We start from the raw sequence: 9,181 nt of genomic DNA, 5'->3' as shown, positions 1-9,181 counted from the left end.
CATCGAGGTCAGTGCCCGCGTCGGGGCTGCCAGTACCTCCGGCCGCCCCGGCGGATCCGCTGGGCGGTGGTGCGCCGCGTCGCCAGGGCCGGCCAGCTGCAGCTGAGCGAGCCGCTTGCGGAGGTCGCCAGTCTCGACGCGGTAGGCCTCGACGAGGCTGGTCGCCTTGGCCGCCACCGTCGTCGCTTGCGCCAGGGCCGCGTCCCTGCGAGCCGCCTCACGCTCGGCGATGGCCCTGTGCGCCCGCACCCGCTCGGCGCGCTCATTCTCCATCCGCAGCCGCTCGACATTGGTTGTGCGGAGCTTGGCGAGGCGCACGTTCATGGTCGCGGACATGCGCTGGAGCGAGGACACCGCATCAGTGGTCGAGACTGCTGAGGCACTATCCAACCTTGTCATCAAGGTGTCATGAGCAATGCAGTGCACACTCAAGCTCACCACCCAGCACAACCGCCCCCATGACGGAGCCCGTTTTTCTTTCCTGCTAGCAGAGATCGATCTCGGAGCAGGTCGCCTTCGTGCGCGTGGAGGAGGAGAGTCGGCAGCTCTACTGCTAGTGACGCGCGCGCGCGGCGCCGTGCGGTGAGACGCGCCCACCCACTCCTCTAGCGTTCCCTCGCCGCTTCTTCTGCACGGCAGCCCTCTCCGGCGGCGTGCTGCCGCTACCACAATGTTTTTCTTTCGCTTCCGACCCACGACTGTCGGGGCTTGTCCCGTGACCCAGTGACCTCTGTGGCTCTCTGTGGCCTCTCTTTGCAATATGCCATCCGATGGCCAGCCTCGCGCCTTCGTGCTCGCGGAGCACCCTCAGCACGGATTGCTTCTGCTACGCTCGCCTGGCAAGCCCAAAAAGGGAAAGCCGGCGCACTACCAGCTGCCCGGCGGCCGCGTCGATGTGACGGATGCCTCGCCTGCTGCCGCAGCGGCGAGGGAGCTGCTCGAGGAGACCGGGCTTCGGGTCTTGCCGGCGCGGCTCGTGCGGATACGGGTGGATGGAGTCGGCCAACGCAGCTACTTCCACCTCCAGCTCGCCGACGCCGATGCGGCGTCGGTGCTGGGAGGAGACACCGCCCCGCTGTCCGGCGAGGAGTGGCGTCTTGCACTTTCGCACGAGCACGACGCCTACTACTTTGAGCCGCACCTCGACGAGGCGGCCAACGCGGTCGCGCTCCACAGCGGCGGCAAGAACAGCCTCGCCGTCCAAGTGCTCTGGCAGAGCCGGGGACGGCCGGGAGGGGCCGTGAAGACACCGCCGTTCCCAGACCTGATCAAGAAGTTTTGCTGCCTTCCTGAGTGAGTACCGCCTCGCCGCCTTGTACACTTGCGTCTTAGTTTTCTCTCCTTCGCGGTGCTTCTCTCGCGTGAGAGCTCTCTGTCTCTCTCCGCCCTCTGATATCGTGTTCGCAGTTCGGAAGCGGTGTTGCGTGTTTTCGGCCTCCCACCGTACGGTACCTACGGTCTACGTCGCGAGAGATGGTTGACGGTGTGTTTCTCGCTCCAGTGCGGTCTATTTCACATGCATGAGGTACAACAATATAGAATATTAAAAGTAAAGTACAAAAAACGCGCACAAAAAACACACTCCTCACTCCCCTCTCCCGCCCCCCAGGCCTAGGCGTACGCGATGCGCGGCGGCGTCGCCGTCGGCGCGCGGCCCCGGCCGACGCGGCCCAGCTCCGGCATACGCCCGCTGACGCGGCGTGTCCATATGCACGGTGTGCCCGTATGCGCGCGCGTCTACACGTACTACGTAGTCGAGATGAAGGGAAGGTGCTCGAGCGCTCACCCTCACGTCATCTCGGTGCCCGACGACGCCCTGCGGGCCGGGGGCGGCCCTCTCGCCGCGCCAGCAGGAGACGCATTGCGCTCGCGCACAAGAGCGACCACCTGATTAGGGTGCCCACAGGACCCAAAAAAAGAAAAGAAAAAAGAAATGGGCCACCCCCGATCGCAGCACTTCGTGTTGGAGAGTCGAGATATTGAGAGTGTGACTAGGAGGGAGGGACGCTGGGGATTCTCAAAGGTATACCCTTGGAATGGCCGGATCCAGCCTTAAAAGTACGAGATCGCGCGCGCTTCACGCACAGCACCGCCTGTTCTCCGCGGCTGTGTGACGACGCGTGCCGTGTACCAGCAGAGTTGGGCGCGCGCGGCGCGACGGCGCCCGCGAGGGAAGGCGCGGGTGCAGCGGCCGCCGGCGGCCGTACCGCCCGCCAGCCGGCGCAGCAGCGGCCAGCGCAGCGGCCGCCGGCGCAGCAGCCAGAGCAGCCGGTACGCGCCTTGCGAGGCGAGTACTGCCGTCCGGCAGCCTTGAGGCGGCCGGGCGGCAGTACTCGTTCGAACTTTGCGAGCCGTGCGCGCGCCGAGGCGCCCGCGGCGCGCGCCCGCCCGGCTGCCAGTAGGAGGCGGCGCAATATGGCCTATAGTACAGCCCTTAGGAGGAGGAAGAGGCTGGCTGGCAGTGCTGTATGCCGCCGAGGGGCAGTTTTGGGGTGCTGACCCACGCCCAGGGGGCTGCAGAACGCGTCCGCAACCGGGACAACCCGCCCCCCCAGCCGAGGCCGGTCGAAGCCCACTTGGGCACAGCCATGAGGAGTCCTCTTGGTGCTCTTGGCGGCCGTTGGAATGGCGAGCGCGCGCCGATGGGGGGGGGGGGGGGGTCTTGCTTGCTCCACACCGAGCGCCATCGGTCCGGACCGGCGTGCCCACCGAGGGGTGGCTTGCACAAGGTCTGAGCCGCGGGCGCTCGGCGCCAAGTGCAGTGTCACGCTCGCACTGGAGCGGGTCACAATGGGAAACCCTCGTTTCCTATGTGCTCGGTCCCCCAACGGAAGAGGCCTCTCTCCTATTGGAACAATCCAACATCAGATTTGCCTCGTGCGTCCCTTTTTGAGGCGGAAAGCTATTTTCTTTTGGGTCCTGTGGGCACCCTACCCTGATCCAGGCCGGTGAGGCACTGCCTGAGGCGGCCCCCGCCCAGCTGCGCTTGCATCGGCTTCTCGGACGGCGCCACTGCCCCCGCCTTGCCGCTGGGAGCCTCCCCCTCCCCCTCCTCGCGCGAGGGTGCCTGGCTGACCCGCGGGGGAGCCACCGTGGAGGAGCGCACCGTCGAGGAGGCGCTCGACGACGCGGCGGCCGACGAATCCGCCTTACCGCTGACGGCCTCGACGGTGGGGCCGAGGATGGTGTTGCCGCTGACCGACGAGAGGCGGTAGTGCGCCGCAAAATTTCTTTTCGCTGCTGTTCGACATTGCGTTCAGGTAATTCTTTTCCCTTCTTCGCGCACGACGCTCCTCTCCCTCGCCCGTCGAGCAACACCGAGGACGCCGTCGCCTCGGACTGCCGATGTGGGTGCTCCTCGCCGTCGCGCCGCCTCGTGCGCCTCGCGGGCCTGCCACCATGAGCCTCGCACCGGAGCAGAGAGAATGGACTCCGCCTGACGCCGGCGATCGGCCTGAGGCTGCCGAGATGCTCAGCCGCCTAACGCCCGGCACTCTCGCCTATCTGGGCGACGCCGTCTACGAGCAATCTGTGCGCGAGCGGCTGCTCTGGCCTCCGTCGAGGATCGACAGCCTCACTAGCCGCGTGCAGCGCCTCGTGCGGGCAGAGGGGCAGGAGGCGCTCCTGCGCGCGACGGTGGCGGGCTTTGGGCTGAGCGAGGAGGAGCAGGAGTGGGTGCGCCGCGGCCGGAACTCCGCCGGCCGTGGGCCTCGCCGGCTGCACCCGAGCGTGTACCGTGCGGCCACCGGCTTCGAGTGCCTCGTCGGCTACCTGCACATCACGGACCGCGACCGCTGCGCGGCGCTCCTCGAGTTTTGCCACGGGCTCGGCGAGCCGCCCGAGGAGGAGACTCTTGACGAGGAGGGCGGCCCGTGAGTGGTGTGTGTTTCTCCGCGGGTCTGTTTTTTTTCTGTCTTACGATTGTGTGTTTCTCGCCACATTCCGTTGACTACGTGCCTCCCCGCGTTCCTTGTGGCGTCCAATTTTTTCTTTTGCGAGATGGACCGAAAGACGGCGGCCCAGTGTCCTCCCCGATCCCCTGACACCCTCGGCGTTCATGACACGGTCCTCGACGACACCTTCGGCGTTCATGCCACAGGACTCGACGCTGTCGGCCGCACCAGCGCCCGCGCCTACTCCCTCTCGAAAGCGCAAGCCGCCCGAGACGTGCTGGGGCCAGGAGCTTGCCGGCGGCGGGACGCATGCAAAGGCGGAACCGCTGTCTGCCGCCTTTCGGCAGAGATTCTGTGCCGCCTGCCAGAGGGACGGCCTCCTCATCCCCGCCTCGCGCGTGCGCGTCCATAACCCGCTGGAGTCGGCGGCGCCGTCCAACCAACACGGTGGTGGCGTCTGGAACACGGCGGAGGGTGGGGCGCCGTCGCCCCCGTGGCCAGCGCATCGCGTCGTCAATCAGACGGCGGGATGCGTCGGACCAAAGCTGGTGCTGCTGCGCGACCCGACGACCGCGACCATTCCGGGCCTGCTTGCTGTGCCCTGCGCTCCCGGGAGCGTGATCGCCTTCCGGGTGGGTCGCACGCTGCAGCCGACTGCGCTGCCGCCGCTGCTCCTCAAGTCGCTGCCACCGCTGACGTCGGACCCGCCGCGGCCGCCTCTGCCGCCGCAGCCGCTCGAGTCTTCGGGCCTTCCGCCGCAGCCGCCGCCGCTCGCGCCCCCTTCCTTCCAGGCCTCTTCGTCGGCGTCGTCTTCGCCGCCCGCGAGCTGGGAGCTCGACTTTGGGAAGTGGAAGGCAGCCGGTGCCACAAGCGCGCGGCGAGAGAGGGGGGCGGGGTGCCCCGCCGCAGCGGCGGGTTGGGGCACTATCTGGCGCAATCTGGCGCAATCTGGCTATCTCATTCTATCTCATTCTATCTCGTTCTATCTCGTGTCGATCTATCTGACAAAGAAATCGGCCAGACTAGGGCTCTGGTGGTAGTGATGAGAGTGGTCTGACCAGCAAGTGTCCTGGTCGAGGCCCTCTGGAGTCTCGTGAGGCGTCCCTCTCTTCCTCGTTTGTAGAGGGATCGTCATCTGGACCCAAAGGTTGGTGCCCAGCAAGTGTGAGTGGTGAGCCGCGTGCACGGCTCTGCTGTACTGGTGATCGCGGGTGAGGCTGTAAAGCCATCCTCAATCCGGGTGCCGTCTCAGACGGCTGTAGGATTGGTATAAGGCGTCGGGCCGAAGCCCGTCAGGCACTCTCTCCCTAACCCTAGCCTTCTCCCGAACCCCAGTGTGTTTTACTGCCTCCGTGCTTTCACACTCGTCCAGTCGTGTCCGTCCAGTGATTGCGGCCGTCCACGACTACGTCGTCCTAAGAACGTATCTACCCCCTTCTGGTGTCGACCGCGCCCCCCGCCGGGGCACGGCCGGACGTGGCAGCGTCAACTGGTCACGACCAGCACTTTGGGGGAGTCCTTTCACGCTATCCCAGACATGCCTGACGACACGCTGGCGGACGACCTCGGAGAGATCCCCGCCAGAGAAGTCTCAATCATCGCAAAAGCCGCTTCTGAAGAAGCCGCAAAGTGGCTCAAGCGAAACAACATCGAGGCGGGCTCCGGCACGCTCGCCTATGCCGGCGCCCTCCTCAAGATCAGCACCTCCAGCGACCAGAGGACGCGGACCGGCATCTTCATTCTCATCGCATCAGGGGGCACCATCTACATCGATCCCCTCTCGAGCAAGGTCATCGCGAGCGACAAGGACGCGCTCGTCAAGCTGCATCAGCAGGCGGCGGAGCACCGCGCGAGCATATCCGAGTACGTCGAGCTCCTCTTCACCAACAAGATCAAGTTGCCCCAACAGTTTGGAGGCCCCGCTACCAGCATTACTCGCACTCTGGTGGAGGACGCCGAGCTCAGCCGGTTCATCTCCACCTCGCACGTTGACAAGCGCGCCCTCGCTGCGATCAACAACGCCGTCTACCAGGCCCTCCTCGACAAGATCGTCGTCGGAGAGCGGCCCCGCGAGGAGATCATGCGCCTCGTCGACGAGCTTTCTAAAGCTCGACCTGCCACCGCAACCATCCTCCTTGTGGCCCTCTAGGGGCGGCGCTGAGGGAGGGTGTAGAGGATGTAGAGTGTAGAGCGCTGTAGAGCTGTAGAGATGTAGAGCGCTCTGGAGCGCTGTAGAGCTGTAGAGCTCTACATCCGCCGCGTGACGAGGCGGGTGCGTTGTAGAGCGATGTAGAGCGCGATTTTGCTGTAGAGTTTGTTGTAGAGGCTCTACAGCCAACCCGCCGGGAAGGCAGTGACTCAAAGAGGTCGAGTCGCACTAATGGGGTGTCTCCGAGCTTACTGGAGCTCTGGTGGACGGCCCTGACTATCCCTGACACTCACAGAGTCACTCTGACGGCACACAACACCCTATAACTGCGTCATGACCAGCCTGCCATACGTCGCCGGTGCCGCATTCGTCGCAGTGCTTCTTTAGCAGGCGGTGGACTGTCGGCTGCGAGGACGGTCGCATTTGCGCGAGGCGAGGCGAGCATTCAGACGCGTTGCATGCGCCATGACTCGCGCCAGCGCGTGTGGGAGCTCCTGGCTGAGCGTTGAGTCCAGGCGAGTTGCGCTGGCCACTATCGCTACGCCGAGCCGAGCTGACGCGCCGAGGCGCCGGCCAGTCGCAGCCGTGAGGCATGCCACAGCAGCAGAGGCACCTGCAACACATTGGGCGGGCAGACAGAAGGCCAGGGTAGCACTGGCAAGTGCAACGCGCCTCATGTCGGAGAGCGACCGTGCCTCGTTCGCCGCTTATGATGTAGAGTTTGTTGTAGAGATTTCACGTTGTAGAGCGCCTCTACATCGCTCTACAACGCACCCGCCTCGTCACGCGGCGGATGTAGAGCTCTACAGCTCTACAGCGCTCTACATCTCTACAGTAGGGGGCCCACAGCGCCCCAAAATCCACCACTGTGGGATTTCGCGCAATCGCTTGACTCTGAAAGCTCGCCATGTACCTTTCTGAGCGCTGTGGTCGCCGCAGATTGGCTCCGACTTGACGGGCGCATGGAGACGTGATGCCTCCATGCGCCCGTCAAGTCGAAATCGATATGCGGCTCGATGGTTTGCCCGAAAAGGTACATGGCGGCGTTTGGCGACAAAACAGCGCTGCGACCGCGAAGTGGCGGTGGACATGCTCCCATGTTGCCGATGCGGCGCCGGAGTGGCCGGCGCTGCTCGCCCGGACCACGACGGCTACTCCGATGCTCCGGGCCGACCCGTCCTACCCGACGGTGGCACTCTTCCACGTCTCGCTCACGCTGAGAAAAAATCTGAAACGGCGTGCAGCAGAGTCGCCGACGAGTCGGTCCGCGTGCCTCCTCGTGTCGCGCACCGTTCTCACCCATCCATAAACTCACTTTGGCCTCACTAAAGCGAAGTCTGAATCCTTAATCCTCAGATTTTAGATTAGGACGCTGTGGGCCCTCTATCTACAGCTCTACAGCGCTCTACACTCTACATCCTCTACACCCTCCCTCAGGGGCGGCGACCCCCCCATCGACAGATGATACGCGCATCTTGAGATAATATGCCTCTAAGATGCGCCCTACTTGGACTGCACACTGTCTTGCCTATGCTCGAGCATCTCTGGATGGTTTTTTCAACTAAGATGCCGGAGCATCCTGGGATGCTCGAATCATCCGAAGATGCTTCGCATCCCAAGATGCTTGGCATTTAATGATTAAAATGCATTTTAAATTATTCTGCAAAGGGGTGTGAACGGAGAGAGCAAACTCCTGGCAGCTCCCACAGCCGAAATGTGCGGCAGCTGCCCGCTCACCTGTGTCACGCCGCCGCGCACGCACCTTGCTATGTGCTCGCGCGAGCTCCCGCCCGAACCTCCAGCTCGGCGTCCCACTGCTTGGGAGCCGATCGCTTTTCCTCGGCGCTCGCGTCGAGCCGAGCTCTCGGCACTCTACGGCGGGCGTCGCTGTGCGGGGCGCCCGTTTCCTGCTGGCCCGAGCGGAAAGCTCCACGCGCCCGCGCGAGCTCCCGGCCGAGCCTCCAGCTCGGCGTCGCACTGCTGAGGAGCAATTTGTCCTCCGTGGGTGCTCTGGAGGAGCGAAGCTCCTTGGCCTGCGCCCGGGGACGTTACAGGAGGGGGGGGGGGCACCCCCCCCTCCTTTACCCGGGGGTTTTTTGGGGGTGGGGGAACAGGCACCCTTGGCCCGGGGGTTTTTCCGGGGGGAAGCCCCCCCCCCCCCCCCCCCCTCGATCTCGCGGCGAGAGCACGAGCGCGCCGTCCTCCGGCGACGCGCCGCCACGCTCTTCCTTAGGTCGTCCTCCGAGATATCGGTGCCGGACCGGCGGGGCGGGGGCGGGGCGGCGTCGGAGCAAGTGTCTCGGCCGTCGGTCGACGGAGCGGCGACCCGCGAGCACGCTTCGTCGGCGCCCGACGAGGGTGGTGCCGCTGTCGCTCTGCCGCGTGCGCAGGCGTGCGCAGGCGTGCCGAGGTCTCGCGACGGCACTCAGCCCGAGCCCCTCCGGGCGCTCGATCGTATGCTCGTGGAGGCGTCGCGCGGCCGCAGTCTTCGCAGCGGCGGCCGCCGCTGCGGTGGATGCGGGCCAGAAAGAAGGCCGCGCGCGCGGCCAGGGGCCAGGGCTGGCTCTGGCTCGGGCGAGGGCGATCCCGGTTGTCCCTCCGCGGGCGCCTCTGGTCATGCCCGCTTGCTCGACGGCTGGGTTGTGCGTGCGCGCGACTCTCGAGTCGTCGGCGAGTAGTGTGCGCGGGCGGTGGGTGCCGTGGAGATTAGGGGAGACGTCGCTTTGAGCTGCGGGTAGCGGGACCGGGAGATGTTGGGAGATACAGACACGGCGGTACGGTGTCTGGAGTAACATCTCAGAGGTTGAGCAGCGCAGGGGGTGTGCACCTGCCCCCCCATCTCCGGTCCAACGAGTAGAAACATGTTTCCAAAAAGCAGCTACGCCCCGACACGACGACGAGACTCACTCCCCTGGTCGCACACGCTCCCCGACACTCGCAGCAAGCAGCAAGGATCGGGCGGGAGAGGAATTAGCTCAGAGAGACACGCACTCACACACTCACACACACACACACACACACACACACACACACACACACACACACACACACACACACACACACACACACACACACACACAGAGAGAGAGAGAGAGAGAGAGAGAGAGAGAGAGAGAGCGAGCGAGCGAGCGAGAGAGCG

The 9,181-nt window shown here is 65.0% G+C and overlaps 3 protein-coding genes across 3 annotated transcripts; 2 read left to right on the top strand and 1 right to left on the bottom strand.

Moving 5' to 3' along the window:
• Positions 1 to 760: 760 nt before the first annotated feature.
• Positions 761 to 1,297, top strand: EMIHUDRAFT_251721 (hypothetical protein; the record flags this gene model as incomplete). The annotated part of the gene is made up of 1 exon (XM_005791056.1): positions 761 to 1,297. The coding sequence occupies one exon, from the start codon at positions 761 to 763 to the stop codon at positions 1,295 to 1,297; it is 537 nt and encodes a 178-aa protein (XP_005791113.1).
• A 2,102-nt stretch (positions 1,298 to 3,399) lies between these two features.
• EMIHUDRAFT_251719 (hypothetical protein) lies at positions 3,400 to 3,876 on the top strand (the record flags this gene model as incomplete). Its single annotated transcript, XM_005791055.1, has 1 exon — positions 3,400 to 3,876. One exon carries the CDS (start codon positions 3,400 to 3,402, stop codon positions 3,874 to 3,876), a length of 477 nt encoding a protein of 158 aa, XP_005791112.1.
• A 3,932-nt stretch (positions 3,877 to 7,808) lies between these two features.
• On the bottom strand, positions 7,809 to 8,660 carry EMIHUDRAFT_317534 (hypothetical protein; the record flags this gene model as incomplete). The annotated part of the gene is made up of 2 exons (XM_005791054.1): positions 7,809 to 8,075; positions 8,304 to 8,660. The coding sequence occupies 2 exons, from the start codon at positions 8,658 to 8,660 to the stop codon at positions 7,809 to 7,811; spliced, it is 624 nt and encodes a 207-aa protein (XP_005791111.1).
• Between the last annotated feature and the right edge of the window lie 521 nt (positions 8,661 to 9,181).

The sequence above is a fragment of the Emiliania huxleyi genome (genome assembly GCF_000372725.1).
Source record: "Emiliania huxleyi CCMP1516 unplaced genomic scaffold EMIHUscaffold_1160, whole genome shotgun sequence".
Classification (NCBI taxonomy): Eukaryota; Haptophyta; order Isochrysidales; family Noelaerhabdaceae; genus Emiliania; species Emiliania huxleyi.
The sequence above is the reverse complement of the archived record's forward strand: the minus strand, read 5'-3'. Positions and strand labels throughout refer to the sequence as shown.